We start from the raw sequence: 20837 nt of genomic DNA on the forward strand, positions 1-20837 counted from the left end.
TTAATATCCTATAAAATACATCCTGGGCATCTTGTTGCAATATCATTTCTGTTCATCTTTCTTTTAGTTATACTACAGATGTGTGGGGTGCCTCCAACTATTACTGGGTCATTATTTTGTCATTATATTGTGAGAGGGATTCAATTACATATCAGAAATTTAGCTTTGAACAATTGAAGTGGAATAAAGCACTCTGTCACCCTAGCACAGAAAATCCACTTTAAAAATAACACGAACTTTTTATAGTTAGGAAAGTGACAGGGAAATGCTCTGAAAAGTGTGGGATGAATGCATGATTAATGTGAAGATCCCAAAAGCCAAATAGGATAAATGCTCATTGCCATACAACCAGCCTGTAAACTATTTGGAACAAATGCTCAATAAAGGCTAGAAATACAGTAGTCTAATCACCATGCAACCTTTGTGCAAAGAAATCAAGATGAATTAAGCCAAAGCACAGGTCATCTGGACAAACCTACTGTCAATCTTAGCAAAAGTATTTTGCTAAAAATTTCTGTGATGTGGGGAGAAACTCCCACATTTGCTTTTGTTTCAGGCAATAATTCAGTAGCCACTTGTCAGACTCAGTTCTTGCCCAGCTATAGGCAGGAACAGACAAATATGTAGGGAAAGCAAAGAGGATGCTTATACTAGGTTTAGCCCAGTATTATATACACTGACTAGCAGCAGTGCTCCATAGTCTCAGGCAGAGATGTCTTTCCTGTCAATTCAGTCTTTCTAACTGGATATTCTAGTGACTGAACCTGGAATCCACTAGATGCAAAGCATGTGTTGTTGCCAACACAAAGAACATGAATAGAATCCTCTTAACTGCTCAAATAAGTGAGCAATCTTAACCAGGAAGCTTTTATAGGAATCAAGAGACCACCTGACCCACTCTGAACTATTGTTATAAAAAGGCTTGTCTCCCTACAGTTTCATCCTTTGGACAAAGCACACCTGACTGAGATTCAGAAACCGATAAAGGCTCAGGTCCAGACAAAACTCTACTTTGAATTGCCATAATGTTTAAGGGTTGTTTCTGTGAACCCAGTTTAGCTAGGCAATTGGATCACAAAAAGGTGACCCAAAGATGTAACGCTCTATTACAAAGGAATTCTATATTAATTGAATAAATTTATTTGCATGTCTCTCTCAATATTTCTGCTTTTCGCTGTCATTTGGTGTTTTATTAGAATACACAGTGAATCTACTGGAATGAATCACCTTCTACCAACTAATGTGTGTTCTTAAATATGCATTAGGTTGGCTCTACTACTAAGACTGTGTTGACACTGCTGAAGTTGAGGAACTATGACTCACTCCATAACAAAGATAACCTACTTCATCATAACTGGAATGCTGAATACCTTAAGAGAGAGAAGGATTAGAAGATTTCTTTTGGAATTTGCCCTTGAGAAGCATCAATGTGAATCCACTTTATAACAACCTTCCTTCCTAATCAGGCATGCACATATATTCTATTGCTGAGTAAATAAACATCAGTGGTAACAAACCAACTCATTATTCAATGTAACTTTTTCCCCCATTTTTCCTGAGGTTCTAGATGTCCCACGGAACAATGATGAAGGACACGCAGTGAAGAAAATAGACTCTTGTTTATTCTGCTATGGATATTTTGTCCCAAATAGCAAACCTCAGTTAGGAGGGCGAGGCTACTGCATCTCTATTTCCTATGCAAGCAGAAAGTATTTTTTAAGAAATGGAAAGACTTAATTAACAGTCTCTGTCAGGTTCTTTCCATTTGCTAAGGCCTCTCTAGATGGTCAAGGTGCTTGCTACACCTATAATAATCTCCTTCCTGGACAGATGATGGGCCATTAAGCTTAATCAATGTCCTACAGAATTATGTGCTCTTTGCTAAATAAAAACAAAACAATTGCCCCTTTTCCTCAATTGTTCTCTTCCTGATATGAATACTGTAGCAAATTAAGACTGGCTTTGGGCACTTCAAGAAGCACTGAGAATTAGATGTGCAAGTGAGCAGATTATTAATGTTAATATGGGTCCATGTACGTCCAACAGGACCTGTTTAGTAGCTGGTTTCTCATGAGATGAAATAAACCATATGCAAAGTCTAATGTTGAAAATTAAAATTGAGGCAGCTGGTTATGTTCCTAATGCATGTTGAGAAAATCACTCTTTATCTAGGGATTTCCTCCAGTGCTTCTTGGAACACCGCTTGGGGCATCTACTCTTGCAGCTCACCTAAACCTAATGTAACACTACTAATAATCTAAATGCTTTGGGTAGAGAGCCTACCAAGAGGGGATTAGTTAAAAATATAATTCACATCCCATTATGAATTTTAGCAAATGAGAACATTTCCTACACATCTTAAGTTAACAAAGCATCTGCCAGCACCATGAATCACTGCCACATTAAACCTTGCATGCCTAGGTGGGGTGGTAGTGGGTGCCACAGTGTGAGAGACAGAAAAGCGCTATGGGGTAAGTGCCTCCATCATTATTCAGTGAGGAGATGGCTGTTTGCAGCATTAGCTATAAGATGGATACAAGACATGGAGCCTTTGCTTCCCTAGCATACGTATGTATTCCTACATTGTTGATGCAATGGTGGGGGAAGACAATAAAAATATGAAACAAAAGAGCAGAAGTAACAGATATCTTAGGGGAAAGGAGAAGGATGGCACATTCTGAGATGAAATATTTTATTAGTGTGCAGAACAAGTACCAAAATAAAACTAACCCTAGGAGGACAGGAACATAGGAAACTGCCTTCTACAGTGTCAATCAATTGGCCTTTCTAGCTCAGTGTGGTTGACATCAACTAGCAACAATTCTCCAAAGTTTCTGACAACAGCATTCCTGGGATCTTTACCATGCCAGACATGTGACTATAAGAAGAACCCTACTGGATCACAGGAAAGGCCCATTTAGTCCAGCATCCTGTTCTCTCAATAACCAACCAGATGCCCAAGGAAAACTAAGAAGATAAACAAGTCCTTCTTGGCCATGAACTCATTGAGTGGACTTGGCCAAGTTACTGTGCATCTGTAAAATGGTTGTTGTGACTAAAAACAAGATTTAATTACTGTAAAGCATTTTTGCAAAATTATATTTCTAAATATGTGATTACTAATAAATATTACACTTGACAATGGGAAACTGTTTCAGAGTTATAGTCTAAGCATCGGAGCAGTCATCTAATTTAGTCTTTGAAACATCTAAAACAATTGCTTCAGGTAGCAGGTATTCCCTTGTGCCCTTTTCTGATGTTGGGAAAGATGGAGGGCACAAGGAGAAGGGGACAACAGAGGATGAGATGGTTGGACAGTGTTCTCGAAGCTACCAGCAAGAGTTTGACCAAACTGCGGGAGGCAGTGGAAGACAGGAGTGCCTGGCATGCTCTGGTCCATGGGGTCACGAAGAGTCGGACATGACAAAATAACTAAACAACAACAAGAAATATAATGTGCCCGTTGCAGCCACAATGTTCCTTCCAGCAACAATTTTTTTGTTGGGTAAAAAACAATGTTCTTAATAATGTACATTTTAGAAATAGGCTGTATTATGTTGTTAAAGTAAGTACATATAATGACATAATTACAATGTAATACTGAAAGGTAAGTACATGGCAAAATAATTGTGTTGCACATTCACAGCAGCCTAATGTAAAGTTCAGTATTGGGGAGGCAGATGGTAGAGATGTAAAGTTACTGTGAGAGACAGAGAAGCGCTATGGGGCAAGTGCCTCCATCATTATTCAGTGAGGAGATGGCTGTTTGCAGCATTATCTATAAGATGGGTACGAGACATGGAGCCTTTGCTTCCCTAGCAAACAAACAAATCCCAGTAACTTTACATCTCTACCATCTGCCTTTTGCCTTTAACATCACCATTTGAAAAAGCACCCCACTTGGGCTGTTATGCTGAAATTGAATTGTTGTTAAGTATTGGGTTTTATACAGTGGTACCTCGGGTTAAGAACTTAATTCATTCCGGAGGTCCGTAGTTTCTATGTCAAATATAAAGAAATCCACAACTTCCTTTATAAGTGTGGGGCTTGATCAAGACACTACCACCAAACCCCACAAGTGAGAGATTTCTGTAATGGTTTAAATTCTAGATATTGTTGCTCACCAGGAAGACAAATTATTGATGTGAGCTACCTTGGGACCGCCCCCCCCCCCAAAAAAAAATCAGGCTCTTTAGAGCTGAAAACACAGTACAAATATAATAATTCTTGCAGGGCTAGTTGCCATGCATGCCCAATGACTTGTGAATAAATTTACTTACAACAGGTTATCTCTGGAAAATAATGAAAACCACCTGAGGAGCTCAAATAGCTCCACTATTAATAATCTCAGTGTTCTGGAAATAACAGCATGCCCTCAGGGGAAGAGTATTTGTGCAACATGCAAAATGGGGAGCTAAAAATATAAATCACAGCTGATCCAAAAATGTAAATCAGAGCTGTGGACCAGTGGTGATAAGTGTGGCTTTCTCACATGACTGGGTGACACATGTAAGCATTTAAACTCATGGCTGCCTCCTTTATAGAGGACAATCCTCTGTTTGAAAGTTCCCTCCATTTGACAGATACCTGGTCCAAGTCTGGTTTACAGATAAGAAATCATAAGAACAGAAGCAGGAGCCTTGCACTTGTCTATTAGCAGTTATTAGCACCTGGTCGGCAGACTGAGCAAGCACACTAATCATCCAGTGCCTTCCTCACAATAGTTTAATATACTGTACTTCTATTTAAATTATAGCAATTCTTTACCAGATCTTTGACCATATAATAAATTTGATGTTGCTGCTCCTGCTGCTAAAAACTAAACCCTGCCCACGGAGAGAGGCCACACTGCAAGGCTTGGCTGGTGCAGCATTGCTGTGCGTCATTGTGAGAAATGAAAGTGGCAGTTGCAAGATCCAGCTGTACAGGGCACACATCAGGACAGTGATGGGCCTGGTAGTTTCCCAAGGGTGCTTTTGTCCAGACAACAGACATACCAGCCAATTATGGTTGCACTCACTTTCATGCCCTTTCTGTAGCTCAGTGACAGAATACTTGCTTTGCATGTAGATGGTCCATGGTTCAATCCTTGGCATTTCCAGGTAGAGCTGGAAAAGATTCCATGTCTGTAACCCTGAAGAGCCAGTGCCAGTCAGTGTAGACAACACAGAGTAGACAACAGATGGGCCAATTGGTTTGACTCAGTGTAAGGAAGCATCTTATGCTGCCCTTGGCTAGGTAAAGGGACCCTGACCATAAGGGGTCCCTTTACCTAGCCAAGGGCAGCCGGCGTACAGCTTCCAGGTCATGTGGCCAGCATGACTAAGCCGCTTCTGGCGAACCAGAGCAGCGCATGGAAACGCCGTTTACCTTCCCGCCAGAGCGGTACCTATTTATCTACTTGCACTTTGACGTGCTTTCGAACTGCTACGTTGGCAGGAGCAGGGAGCGAGCAACGGGAGCTCACCCCGTTGCGGGGATTCAAACTGCCAACGTTCTGATCGGCAAGTCCTAGGCTCTGTAGTTTAACCCACAGCGCCACCCGCATCCCTAAGTAGCCCTTGGCTACCACAGACCAAATGGTGATGTGAAGATATTCCAAGGGCCACCTCCCCCACTGCTCCAAGAATATTTGACAGTGATACTCTTAACTACTCGCCAAATTCTTACAGATGTTTTACCTTCTTAAAGGGTCCTCCAGATTAATCTCAAATTTTGCTTTAGGCAGAACATGAAACAGCTTAAAGGAGTGAAGCTCCCTCCCCTAAGAATCTGCACAAACCTCTGTGAAGTGGCCTTTTAAAAATCCCTCAAAAACGCCTCCAGGTATTATGCCTCAGCATGGTCCTCCAAGGTAGGCATTCAATTTCCCTCTAGGTGAAATTCAGGGGGAGCTGAATCAGTCACTAATCGTTATTAGGGCCTTTTGCACTGACAGTATTTTCTGCCCTGCCTTGTGATCATCAGCAGATGAATATAAAATTGTATATGATAAACAGAAAAAAAACATTTTAACCACAAGCTTTGAAGCAGTGGAGCAGGCTACATATCACCTCAGGGCTGGTTTAAAAGGCCAAGAGTCAGTCTAGCTTGCTGAGCTTTCCTTCTCTCTTCTGCTTCTCTATGAAGTAGCAACATTTGGTCTCTCCCATAAACAAAATTCTGTTCTCTTAAAACCGCAGAATTACCAATAAAATACATTATGATTCTCATCACTTATCTCCTGTTTCTCACTTTCATCTTGTATCTGAAGGCGTGCACACACAAAGCAGAACAATAAAGCTGCAGACTGGTAAATTACCCTCTTCCAAAAATAAAATCTCAACTCACATTATTTTATTGCAATAATATGATTATAGTGTAATTTAAGGAAGATGGACAAAGATTTGCCAGTATATATGCTGTCCACTTAATGTGAATATTTTTGTGCATGTAAAAAGTTGGTGCCATATTGTATACATTTTTATTATAGGATTTTATTAAGTTTTATTTAAAGCATGCTGCACATGTTTATTGCAAAACTAGAAGCTATTATGAAGCCCTGAGCAAAGTTTTGCATTACATTAGAAAGGCTTCTTAAAACTGCCATTTTCCTGCTAAATTCTTCTCATTATTTTCACTTCAAAACAACTCAGCCACAAACATAAAATTTACTTCAGAACTCTGCCCTGCTTTGCTTCTACTATCCATAAATTGCTTCAATAGACTTTATAGCAGGGATGCAGTTATTTATTTATTATTGGTAAATGTATCATGCCCACTGTTACTTAGGGCATACACTAAGGTATGCCTCCAGTATAGAAAGTGCTAAGAGGTTTTTTTTTTTGGTCCTACAGGTTACATTATTGTAATGGCTAAGGGATATACAGGGAGGTGACAGATAACCTGTAGGTGGCAAAGATTACAGAGAAAAGAAGGAAAGAAGATAAAATAATCGGAAGGTGAAATAGGAAACACCATGGCTTGTCAAAAGAATTGGATGAGTGTGTGTGTGTGTGTGTGTGTGTGTGTGTGAGAGAGAGAGAGAGAGAGAGAGAGAGAGAGAGAGAGAGAGATTGTGTTAAGCAAACACTAAGGCTACAATCACACACACAATCACACACGTGTGTAGGTGCCATTCATTTCAGTGGGGGGAAATTCACACAATTTGTATGAACAAATTTGTGTGAGACAAGCAATAATAAAAATAAACACTTTGGGTGGATTAGTGCTCTGAATGGATGGGTGTGGGCGGGTGTGCCAATTTTTCCTATCTCAGCATTTTCAGATGACCTTCAAATTCAGCTTAAAGTAGGGATGGATGACTTTGTCAATTTTTGTTTCTCTGAGCTCCTCATTTTTCTAATCTTAAATTTGGTTCTCCACATTTCATGAAAATCACCAGCATTTTAGTGCCAATTTCTCCTAAAATATGCATTCTTGTATGCATTTTTGCCTAGCTAGGGTTGCCCTATTTTGAAGAGCAAAAAAGAGGACACATTTGCTGACTTCCACTTTTAACGATGGATCTGGGGTCTTCTGCATTCAGAGCAGATGTCCTGCCACTGAACTATGGCCCTAAAACAAACAGAAAATCACATGAGCAGAGAGAGGTTTAAAGAGATGGACAGACCCTGGATGGGGATCTCACTCACAGGAAGTCATTAGGCAGAGGCTGGGCAGCCACCGTAGTGTAGGGGGTAGAATGCTGGACGTGAAGGTGGAGAAAGAAAAGGGATGCAGCGGGCAGTGGAGGGGCAAGTCCTTGGAGAGACGAGGGAGCTGGGGAAGCGGAGAAATGGGAGAGAATAAAAGAGGGATCCAGGGAGAAGGAGAGAGAGGGAAGGGAAGGGAAGGGAAGGGAAGGGAAGGGAAGGGAAGGGAAGGGAAGGAAAGGAAAGGAAAGGAAAGGAAAGGAAAGGAAAGGAAGAGGGTCCAGAGGAGGAGGAGGAGAGAGTATTGAGTAGATGAGCACTTGTGCGCCACCAAACAAACAAAAACCGGATATTTTGTCACATTTTAAAATACTGCCTGGACATAAATTTTAAGCCTGAAAAAGATGGCATGTCCAGGAAAGTCCAGGCAACCCTGTAACAGACATTTTTCAGAGCATCTATTTTCCCTCATAAAATATATTTTTGTATGTTATTTCCATTAATATATGCATGTTTATGCAAACCCTAGCATATGCATTTTGGTACACATTATTTGGCTACACGTTATTTGACCAAACTGCGGGAGGCAGTGGAAGACGGAAGTGCCTGGCGTGCTCTGGTCCATGGGGTCACGAAGAGTTGGACACGACTAAACGACTAAACAACAACAATTTGGCTACAGAAATTCCACAGCAAAATTTGCGGAAGTGCAACTTTCAAAGGATGGCTGTGTTTTGATTAACATATTATTTCAGAAAGTGTGAAGTAGGTAGGTTCACCTTTAAATGCAAACTGAATCCAGTTTCTTCCCCATCCCTAGCTTAAATCACCTCAGTATTATGCTGCTGAGAGTCCTCTTCTAGCTGTTATTTCAGACTTCTTCAAGGATCTCCTGCAGCAGAAGGATGCCTTGGGACATGGCGCTCTCAGAGATATATATTTTAAAAGAAAAAAGTGGGAAGAGTCAAGTGCCTGTCAACATCAGGAAACCCCTTGCTGCCTTCTGCTTTTCACCCCAAACCTCTCTGATGCTGCAAGAGAGGCTTGGAGAGCTTTGAGAAAGCAGCAAGAAGAGGTTCAGGACTGACTGATTCCCCTCCATCTCAGCAACACAATCAGATCCTAATGTCCTTTAAAATGAAATTAGATGTCAAGTGGAGAAGGCTGGGAGAGAGAAATTATCTTAATTTACAGAAAGTTCAGCATGTGTACCCACCACACACAGAGCACTAAGCAGCCCCAATTTGTTTTTATTATTACAGATCTTCTGCAACTGTGAACAAAAATTAATTTATAATTTGGGGGAAAAAGAACAAGCCAACTACAATTCAATCCTGTAAACTAACTGAGTCTGAGTGTGTAAAGGAATGACCGATGAGAGGGACAAAAAAAAATCCAGGATATTTTCTGCCTAGTTCTACCCAGTGGGGTTGACTGCAAGTAGCAGAATAGCAATTTAGTGAATGGGAAAAATGAGAGCATGTGGACCCTCATATGTGCCAATCACGCACACAGAAAAATTGGATCGGAACGACCTGTTTGCAATATAATGTCCCTGTCGGGACACAGCCTATAATCAGCAGGTGAAATATTAGAGACTGAGTTGCTATATTATTCCCTTTTGTTGTTGTTGCCCACTTTGGAATCTGAGTGAAATGTATGGTCTCCAAAATGGGGCTAACAAGACCGAAAGAGACCCAGGCCTTTCTAGGGACTTCTGAGTCTTTCACACATCCTGATGATATATTTACACAAGCTACCACCCTCCTACAAGTGAAATTGAAGTAAAAACAAAAAACCCCTCCCCAGCCATTGCACAAAGTAGCCTTCTACAAGTCCTTATCTTTCAGCCAAACCTACCTTGTAGTTTGCCTTGGTGGTTAAAAAAAGAAAGGAAGATGACTAAATAAATAAAGACAACTTAAGTTGGACATCACCTTGAGATAAAATATTTGCATCGATCAGTAGCTAGTCTTGCCACTAACATGGAAATAATAGGAAAGGAAAAAGTCACTGAGACATGAAGCATATATTACTTTTGAAGTGCTTCAAGTATTCCTCCATTGTTTGCAGCACCTTTCAGGGAAGGATGGGTAAACACTGCTTTCCCCAAATCAGAGCATGTTTTCAAAAGGCATTAAATTATTTCATATTCCTGAAAGAGACAGACCTTTTCAGGAGGACTTAAGCAAAAATGGGAATGGAATCCACTCAAAGCAAACACGGGGCTGCACTGATGGGGTGCTACATTGTGATTCAAAGCATTTGATAGAATGCTCTGGACAAATCAATATCTGTTTCTGAGACATACATTTAAGTGGGAGCCACAAGAATCACACATATACACAAAACCACAAAGATATTCCTACAGTTGTTATAAGTATCTATCTGTGCAAGGTTATTTTGACACAATTCACTTTAGGAAACTGCAAGAGATAAAGCACACCTGCTGCAGCAAAGATCACACACACACACCAAATTGATGGGTACTTTTGAAAAGCTTTAAAGGTGATTGGACTACATTACGATATAGACTGAATACAAAGAAAAGTACACTTAGTCATGGAAGGACAGCTTTTGCACAAAGGAGGGGGGGAAAGTGATATATTAGGCCCTATCTACACCACAGAACAGTTATTCCTTTCTTTCGAGGGAAGCCTGGGAAGTGTAGTTCTAAAAGAATTCTTAGCACCCTCATCAAATTTTAATTCCTTGCATTCTTTGTGGAAAACCATGGCACTGGAGTTGGTTACAAAAACTGAAGTAAGTTTATAGTGTAGATAATATTCCCCCAGTAACTTCCAAGAGGATATCCACAAAACATCATGAAAATGCAGGGGATATATGAGAAGGACCTATGAGGAGGGAAAGATTTCAAGGATGGTCCATCACTCATATTCTTATCGAACCCCTTCCTCCACACGATGCCGTCAGAAAGAACCACCTACCGCAGCTTGGGCTAGATACCAAGGCCACCACGACAGAAAGCACGAGCTTTTATCAGACACTAAGGCTGCCTATATGGAGAAATGCTGAACATCGAGACATGGGCTGCTTATGAAAGCCATCAACACCAAGGAATGCTATGTACAGGCTACAATTAAAGAGGCCCCATCTTTGAGGTATGCAGTGACACAGTTCTCCGCAATTGAGGGCAAGGGCTTCAAGCTCTTCCAAGGTCTAGACCGGGGTGATGAACTATCAGCCCCAAGCAGCATGGCAAATGTTTCAGGGATAATGGGAGTTGCAGTCCAGCAACATTCAGAGTTGTACCATAGGCTCTCTATTCCTGCTCTTTGTTCTGCACAAATACAGATTCTGAAGGCCACAAAAAGTAACAAACTGTACTCTTGGCAGGTGTGACCTCAAAAGGAAGCAAACTAACTAGTAGTTTAGACATCTTAATAGATTCTTCAAAGTTTGCTTTTTCGTTTTGTTGGTAGGGAAAAGGATCAGGAGGGGGGAAGATGAAAGAAAAGAAAGAAAAAAGATAGCACCATGAGAATGCATTATAGGAACCTGCATTCTCATTTTACACCAGAAAATCCTTTTATATTCTTACTGGGTATAAATCAGTAGCACCCAAGACTAAAAAGAACTGGTTGACAAGCTAATTAACTAACCAAGGCTGCCTGTACAATTAAGTTCCGGTATTTCTCCAAGAATATTGCCTATTACAATTAGGCTATCTAACAACTTACAGTAGTTGGGCTGACTGAAAAAGATTTGATTGATTTTATGCACAAATACACAATACAGGAAAATTCACTTCCAGGAGGTATGAATAAATATTTTTAGCAAGGAATTTGTCCTTCTTTGTCATCCCACCCACCCCATCCTGCAGAATCAAAGTGGAGCTCCAGAAAGGGGTGGTGGTGGCTAAATACACAACTGTAATCATTGTGAATAGACTATCTTGATTCTAGCCCCAGAATGAATGGATATAATTATATGTCTCTTTACTATATTCATGGGGTTTTTTTTCTCATTCACTTGCAAATCCACTAAACAGTCATAATGTCATTTCCTTGAGATGTTACTGAATACTGTATGAGACCAGTTTTTCCTATCTGCGGAACTCAGCACATGACCTCAGAGCTCAGATCTGAACATCTCATATGACTAAGCACTTTAATTTTACAGAGTGATGGGTATTCAGTATATTTTACTGGCAATATACAGGTTCAAAGAGAAATTTACAGGGAGCTTTAAAATATTTTGAAAGGACAAGTCAAATTACAGGTAGACTGTACTCTAACTGCTTACACCTGAATGCCTGCCTGCATTTAATAGCAGAATGATGGCTGTGATCCAAAGAACTGTGAGTGGAAGAGGAGGAGAAATATAGTTTCCACAGCTTTGTAGTCAGATGCGCAGGTGCTTACATAAGCAATGTGCAGGGTGAACTCTGCAAATAGTTCCATTCACACGCAGCAAGAAACCTGTTTCCTTGTAGCGCAATATCACACTGATGCAGTATGCATGAGTATTCAAACCACATGAGTAAGCACAACTGTGTGGATTGAGCCCAGAAATTGTTGCCCTACTTTTTAGTGAGATGGCTACTGGATAAGAAAGACTCATGAAATTTGTCCCACTCACATGGTTCCAATATTCTCTGTCTCTCTTACACACAACGACTGCATGACGAAGGGTCACAATTCAGTAACAGAAAACAATGTTTTGTGGGCAAAAGGCCCTAAATTCAATCCTTACAGTTTAAAGGATCAAGAAGCAGGTTTTGGTAAAAAAAAAAAAAAAGTAAGTAATGCCCTGCAGAATCAGACCAAAGGCCCATCTAGTCCAGCATCCTGTTCCCACAATGGCCAACCAGATGCCTGCAAACAAGATATGAATGCAACAACACTCTTCTTGCTTACAATTCCCTGCAACTGGTTTTCAGGCAGACACTTTTCCCTCATACTCTGAATAACTGCTGGCAGTCAAAGTAGAGGTAGATGGGGAAAACAGATTGACCTGGGATAAAAAGTAAGGTTACCAGATGTTTTTCAAAGAATCTGGGGACACCTTTTTTTTTAAAAAAGAGAGAAAACAAAGTTATTAAAAATAAGGGTTTTTTTTGAAAAAATTAAGAAGTAATATCCTCTCTTCTGTGGTCTCATTTGTCACGCGGCTTTCCTCTGGGCCCCGGCCTGCTCTCATGCCATGGAGTAGGCTCAGGTTGGGCCTGGGCTCAGCCACATGTCCTTGCCCTCCTGTTGCTCTCCTACCTCTCTTCCTCAGCAGCGGCAGCAGTGCAGCAAGGTCGGGGCTCCCCTCTTCCTCTTTCTCTCTCTTCCTTTTCCTTCTCCTCTCCTCCTTCTCCCTGCGTTGGCTCTGGGGTTTTCCTGGCCCTGGAGCGCCGCTGGGCAGTTGGCCGGGTGGCTGGGTGCTCTCATTCCCAACTCAATTTAGGTCACGGGAGGGTGGGCAGCGGTTCCCCCAGTTGACGTGCCGGGCGTCCCCGGTTCCCTCTCAGCAGTGGTGGTGGCAGCGGCAGTCTCAGCACCCCAGAGTCAGCCTGGTAGTGCAGCTGGCTCTGGCTGACTTCAGGAGCTGCTTGCTGCCGTGGCACCCACCATTTTGCCTCGCCAGAAGTCCCCATATAATGTGTCTTGTGCCATTGAACTAATCACGCAACATTCATTCCCTACTAATAAATCTACAACACTAAAAATATAAATCTGGGGACATTAAATGAAATCCGAGGACATTCCAGGGACGGATTTTGTCCAGGGACAGATTTGTAAATCCGGGGACTGTCCCCAGGAAACGGGGGCATCTGGTAACCATAATAAAGAGTTTTCTTAGTTCTTATGCATAGGATCACACCACAGGGAAGCACCACTATATTGCTTTCTCACTCACTCTTGTGCTCTGTGTGTGTATATGTTGTCTGGTGTGTGGTGTGTGAGAGAGAGTGTGAGTGAAAGAGACAGGGAGAGAATGATGGGGGTCATGCAGGCTTCCATATGCAGAGCATATCACCAGAGGCAGCAAACAATGTCCCAGTGAAATATATTTTTAATTAAATTCAGAAAAGTCAAAACTGGCAGATGGGTGCTCAGATCCCATCAGCTGTAAATGTACTATATCAAATCCAGTTGAAGAAAATCAGAGTTAGTAGATGTGTCCTTTCTCTTGAAATTTTCTACATCATTGCAAAAGAAAAACCAATACCTAGATCAAGAAAGAGTAATCAATTTAAATATGAATAACTGTCTAATGAATCATTCTTCTTAACTCTGTAAATAATGCAGCTATGAGGATGCTTTCATAGGGGGGGAATAGGCAGTGATGATAATAGATGAATTTTTAAAAATCCCTAACCTTATGGTACCTCTAGGGAATTAACAGACATAGCTTCCAACAGTCTGCTACCAATTTTGGGCTAAACCACAAAGAGATCTAATACTTCTTAGACATTTGCATATATGATTGATTGAGCTACAAAAGTAAGCATCTTTTAAAATTTTAGTTCTGCTTTATTTTTTAACATGATGAATGTTCTGCCATAGGAAATAAAAATCATGAAACTGAAACTGTAAATTTGCCATACAGGAACAAAAACGCAGAGAACAGGAATGCCAGTCTTCTCATGGGAAGCACCTTTACTTAGTGCATGGAACTCTAAAAATGTGTTTCCTATTCCCAGTTTTGCCCAACATCAATAGGTGAGTTTGGAGAGAACATCACTTAAGTTTGATTTTCTTCAACATCCCCATCTGTGTTGCGAGACTCCACAATGCTAGACATGCAGTTGAGAAGTGGTGGATAAGATCTCCTGAGCACTGTCACTGAGAAAGGTCAGATAAGATTCTGTGCAGGAGGGAGTCTACAATTTAACACATCTCACAGTTGGGCAGACAGCTACTTATTGCAGTCTGGAGGAGTACGTGAAAAGTGTTATAGCCTTCTAATTTTGTCCCAGATCTCGTAAGTATTTTATTGAATGCTGTTTCAGTTTTTATTTACTGGACTACACATTGTAGAAATCAGCAAAAAGATGTATACATGCTCTATGACAGGGAAAACCAAACATAACTATTTTGAAATACAAAATCAGTTGTACTGATATACCGGATAATTTACACTAAAATCCTATTTACACACTTACTTGGGAGTAAGCCCAATTTAACACTGTGAGACTTACTTCCAAGCTGACATGCAGAGTATTTTAATGTTAATCACCAGTATGGTAGAAGAAAAATCAAGGAATGGGATTTCCGTCTCTTGAAACAAAAGCGGGTTGATGTTTCATTGTGAAATGGTTGTGGAATTCATATCATTTGAATCATTTCTTACACAAAACTAATATCCATGTGTACAAAATCCATAACCTGTGGAATGGCCCTTTATCTTAAGCACCAAAACATTTCTGAATCAGTGATACCATGCAAAAAACAAAATTATAAGTGATTTTACATCTGGACGTGTGTCTGTGTGAGTGCATGTGTGTGCATTTGTGAGCATGTGTGCGGGTTGTAGTCCAACAATATACCTGTGGGATAAGCTGTTATACCACCCGGTTTAAGTTCCCCATGGCACAACAAATGAAAACAAAAATATAAACATTTGGTATCCGAGGTTAATCATACCCAAAGTAAATCCATTAAGGTAGAGGTGTTACTTGTTATGTATGGGCTGTGGCCAATAGGTATTTGTGACAATTGCAACCAAATGCATACACATCTAATTGCAATCATGCCAGTCATACTTCTGGGGGTGCATTTTAGCTTTAACAGGTCTGTGTTACAAGCAACATGAAAATCTGATGCTGGTTTTACCAGAGACCATGGCAGAACAACATTTAAACGTCTGTACTGTATTATTATTATTATTATTTAAAAAGCAATAGCTTTAAAATACTGCATTCAAAGCTATCTCTTATATACACATTCCTAAAAAGCAACAATGGTTCCCATGCTCAGTTCCATGTTTTTTCATTAACCACAGCATGAAATGCTGATTGTACACATTTTTGATGAAGAACCCTTCCATTAGCTTACAGATTAAAATAACAGGCTTTTCTTAGCAGCAGCTAATGGAAAATTCTAAATATGCTAAACAAGAAAAGTTTGTACTAAATTTGGTATCTTTTGATTGCTCAACCTCACACGCATACTCTTCAAACACACACATAGTGTTTCCTAGCTGCCTAGAATGGAGTTACTCAAGCCCAGACCTAAATCTTCACAGCCCTGAGAAGTCATTGCTGCCACCCCTGACAAATACTCCCAAGGCAGAGGAAGAGCTGAAGCCAGTATAAACCCTGCCAAGGAGCTGATCAATCAGAAGGGCTGGCTGAGCCCGAGACCAAGATTGGAACAGAGGAGCTAGACAAGTTTCTGTTTCCAAAGACATGGTGTCAAATGTGCCAGCACACACAGACCAAGCCATTCTGGCAGAGCACTTACAGGCAGACGTTTGTTTATATAACGTGGGTGTGATTCACGTGAGTGACAGCCTTCACCTGCTGTAAAAAAGAAGAGCAGGAGGGACACACCAGGTGTTGGGAGAGTTTAGCTTTTGCATGGTCATGTGAGAACTCAATTTATGTGCCCTGTGCCCTGTAATTATGCCTTGATCATGTACTGATTTCTTGAATAAAGCCTCTAGATGTTTTCAAGTTCAAATTCTATGTGTGAGGCTTCATCCACATTTCCACTTGCCCTTTGCCTAGAAAGCACTAAAGAGCAGTGGGACAAGAGGCAGTGTGGATAAGCCCTGATAGTGGGAACCAAGGCAGTTTCGCTGTATGTGCACAAACAGGAAGGGGTTCAAGTGAACATCATACAAACCAGAGATTGTGATTTAAAACAAATTCTGGTTATTTAAACAAGCCAGCTTCATAATCCTTGGGCTTGAAGTTGATTTGTTTAGCATTCTGTATGCACATATACATGTATTTATGCGTGCATTTCTTGGGGGGTTTTGCATTCTGAATTCTGTCACTGACATCCCAGATTCTTGTTAAGGGTTCTTGAGGTGAATCCTTATGTGAATTCTTAGCACAAGCTACTCCATGAATTGTGACATAAGCCAGGGCTTGACCTGGGAATTCAGATGTCCCTTAACTGTATGAAAAACACAACATTGCCTTGCAATAGCAGTGAAAACAAATTTCAAAAGGTTGGGATGAAATTACAAGGTAAGAATTCCCCAAGCAAAAATACAAACATGTAGAAATCAAAGGGCCTTGTTAAAAGACAGATGAAATAAAATACTGGACCATCTAGGTCAAAGAACTATGGAAGGGCAGGAATGAAAATACGAAAGGCACTTGCCAACTTCTTATCTGAATGAATTGCCTATCCAGTACAGGTGTAATTTAAAAAAACAAAAACTTGGTGGGGTTTATCATCTACTTGAAAGAGATTAGCCAACATAAAATGGCATTCCCACTGAAAATTTCATTAGCCTTCCTCAGATGCTCTGCTTAAGAAAACTTCATATTCACCTCAAAGCCGAAAGATGAAGTGCAAATTGTACTAAGTTTGTAATCATAAAATATGTACATCTACTTTTCCAGTTTATCTGTGTGACTTCCTAGTTATGTGGATAATATTGTGTGTGTGTGTGTGTCCCAGTTAAAATCATTATGACTTCCCTCAAAATACAAAATTTGTGAAACACAAGTGATTACTGATAGTGGAGTTATCACAAACCTAACCTCTGCACAACAGCACCCTCCCCACCAGCCATTCCCAGCAAATTGTATTTAAATGCATACTACCCCCAAAAGTGGAGGGAGAATATAGCCAACATGTTTAGCAGTCACTGATCGCCTTATTCTTCATGAATTTGTACAAACCTGATTTAAAGTCATCCAAGTTGGGGGTCATCACTATATCCTCAGGGAGTGAATGCAATGTGTCACGTGAGAATGAACTTTCTTTTATCTGTCCTGAATCTTCCAGCATTCAGTTTATTGGATGTCCATGAGTATGATGAAAGAGGGAGCAAAAAGATTATCCTTCCTTCACTCATTGCATAATTTTATAAACCTCTATCATGTTCTCTCTTACTCAGCTTTTCTCTAAAGTAAAAAATAAAATGTAGCTTTTCCTCATAGTGGAGTTGCTACATCCTCTTGATGATTTTCATTGACCTTTTCCAAACCTTTTCCAGCTTTATAAGACTGTTGTTGTTGTTGTTGTTGTTAATCCAGCCTTCACCGTAAGGACCCTGGGTGGGTTACATCATTAAAACACAACACCTTCTTTGAGGTGAGGTGATCCAAACTTTACACAGTATTCTGAGTGCAGTCTCACTGTCCACCACAACCCCAGGTGCTATGAGAGCATGCTCCACCACGACATCAATGCACACAGAACTTTATAGAGAGCTTTATATGCAAAACTGAAAGGTCCCTGCCTTTACACTTCTGTGGACAAGGTGCAATCTTTTCTTAATCGTATATTTAGAGCAGAAGGCAGCAAAAAAGGAGCAGAAGGCTGGCTAGGTATATATAGAGAATTGGATTATGAAATAGAAGTACGCAAAGGTACTTGTATGTGTACTCAAAACTTACGAACCAAAATTGCCTGGGCCGACTTCCAGGTCAAGTCTGTTTTGAGTGCTGTGCTTTCAAGGCTTTTGGTTCTTTTGCTTTCAATGAATGTTTTAAGCTTCAAATTCTTAAGGATTTGAAGCAACAAGAGCAAGTTGTGGAGCAAAGTGACCCAATCATTGTGCTGTATATTGAGAGAGGGAGAGAGAGAGAGGGAGAGAAAGAAAGAAAGAGAGAGAGAGAGAGGGAGGGAGGGAGGGAGGGAGGGAATGAATTTGGGGGTATCAAAGCTCCATTTTCACCTTCCATAGAAATCCTATATACTTGTTGAAATGCTGTATCTTAAATACGCCGAATAAGCCGGAATACATTGAAGATCTAGTCTTCCCTTACTGAACACTATGTTCCTGAGCACAACACTGCCACCCACCCCTGATATTTAATTTTTGAAAAACCTTGACATGACTGCTAATCACACCATTCATGTCATGTGTAGTTAGGTCCTGGAAGGAAGGAAGAATACAGGGTAATTGAAAAACTGTGCATGGCTTCTCAAACAGGAAACAGGAATTACAATACTGGTAAAATAATTCATATTCAGAATCTGTCACCATACTTTCCTCCTCTAGCTTCTCTGTACCATGTGGGAAACATCAAGATAAATGGTAGACTGCCGAATAAAGAACATCACTGACTGTCTACAAGGAAGAACATTCAATACATGGATGTCCATCACTTGATAGCTGAAGCACTGAAAGGAAACTTGCATGTTTGCTATGTGGGAAACAGCAAAGAAGGCAACACATATGCAAATGCAGAGGAGTCTTAAACTGCATAGAATCAATGTGCTTCCATTTTGCTGTACAGTTGGCAATTTCCTCTGAGGTGTCCCACTTGATCTATGGACACAAGACAGACATTTGGGGGTTGCGGGGGACCCCTCTTTCTCACCCAAATTAGAGGGCAGGGTGTTCAAAGAGGATCTCAACTCTTGCAAACCCACACTTCAATGTCTCCTACTTCTAAGCTGGCGAAATCTAGGGAGATGGGAAGGCTATGAAGAACGTGCACAGCATTACTTCACTAACTGCAGAGTGTATATACTATTATTAACTATCCTTATTTATTTATAACAATTTATACCCACCTTTCCATGAAAATGATAGAGGCAGCAAACAACAACGTAACAAAAAATGTACATTTTTAAAAGCATAGCAAACATGGAAAAGGAAAAATTAATTGGAAACAACATTAAAAAGTTGACATGACAATCAAGCCCACCTTAAAAGGCAGCATCACAAAGCGCCCACTGAAAGGGATGTGTCTAAGCCACCCTGCCATTGAGCCAACTATATCTCAGGTCCACTTGCCATCTTCAGACAGTGTGGGGTTTCAGGGGTAGATCTCAGAGTCTCAAATGGGGGTTATGTGCCTTCCATAGATGTGGGGGATCAGGGAATATGCATTGTAGTATGCCAGTCAGTATACAGACATGCCTCCTCATACACCCACCAAAAAAAGTTAACTGCACTGGTATTAGACCTGTTAAGTTTTCCTGCCTGATTACTCATAGTACTTACCATCTGTATACCAGTGGTAATAGCGAGGATTAGTGTGTTTTACATGATAATGTAATGCCTGTGGTGTTCAATTACACCCATTGTGTATATACGCAGGTTTCTGTGAGTATGGGCTTGTGTGTGTGCTGTTTTCTTGCCTAAATGAAAAGAAATGTTACATCCAAGCTTTATGCTAGGTGGAAGTCCCAGCAGTAGATGCTGGGCTTAAAAGGCTTAGTTAAATTACCCAAAAGAAAAAGATGACAATGAAAAGCTAAAAGCCCAGGGAAATTTCCAACTATTTCACTAGTGTATACTGAGGCTGACCAGTCTGTTCCTATTTAGTCACCCAGAACAATCACTCATTTCCCAGCACAGGGCTTACTCATTTGCAAGATTTAGGGGGGGGGAGGGAGGAGGAAGATATTTCTGCACATGCCCATAATATTCTTCGCCACTGGGGGCAGCTTTACATAAGACTGCATTCACTGAAACCAAAGCAACAGTCGGAGGAGCTTTCAGAATGACAGTACGCAGAAGTGAACAGTGCTTGTTCATTGAACAGGGTCATCCTGGCTTCTGTGCTCCAACGCAGTTTCCTTAGCTGGATCGGGAGTGCTAACTATGAGAACTGCTGCCCAATGGAATACAGACGGGTGAATTCAGACAGCTGAGCATCACTTGGAGGAATCTATCATGCTTTGCACGGGGAGATTTTAAAGCAGCTCGTTTCTAAATGTAAAGATGCAAAAACGCACCATCCATGAAGATCCTATTACCTAGGAAGAACTTGACATTCTGCTGCAAATGCGGTGTTGGGATTTATTTATTCTTGGGATGTTCTGCATGGCTGGCAAAGAATAATGTTCCAAAATCGGTCCATCTCCCAAGGGGTCCAATTTTTCTTCCTGGGTGTCAGCAAGCCCTGACTCACCACAGAGCAGCTGACAGGGGCTGTCATGCTTGTGGCACCCTAAGCAAAAGCAAAAGACCTAACGACGACCTTTGAAAACACAAAGGATGGGTAGGTTTTCCATTTTATTTATTTATAGTTAGGCTACAGCAGTGCCTGCACTGATTCTGTTTTAATTGCTCTATAGGTTTGCCTCCCTGCAAGATGTGACCAGAGTT

At 40.8% G+C, this 20837-nt stretch overlaps 2 protein-coding genes across 14 annotated transcripts in view; one reads left to right on the forward strand and one right to left on the reverse strand.

The window, feature by feature from the left end:
• CTNNA3 (catenin alpha 3) overlaps positions 1-20837 on the reverse strand; it is a 566694-nt gene that overhangs the window by 294969 nt on the left and 250888 nt on the right. The gene's annotated exons all lie outside the window — the stretch shown is intronic.
• LRRTM3 (leucine rich repeat transmembrane neuronal 3) overlaps positions 20192-20837 on the forward strand; it is a 101807-nt gene continuing 101161 nt past the window's right edge. The window contains exon 1 of the mRNA XM_081862988.1: positions 20192-20730. Within this exon, the coding sequence (XP_081719114.1) occupies positions 20727-20730 (4 nt within the window). The 5' untranslated portion in view covers positions 20192-20726. The remainder of the gene's footprint in view (positions 20731-20837) is intronic.

The sequence above is a fragment of the Podarcis erhardii genome (genome assembly GCF_964252035.2).
Source record: "Podarcis erhardii genome assembly, chromosome: 5".
Lineage (NCBI taxonomy): Eukaryota > Metazoa > Chordata > Lepidosauria > Squamata > Lacertidae > Podarcis > Podarcis erhardii.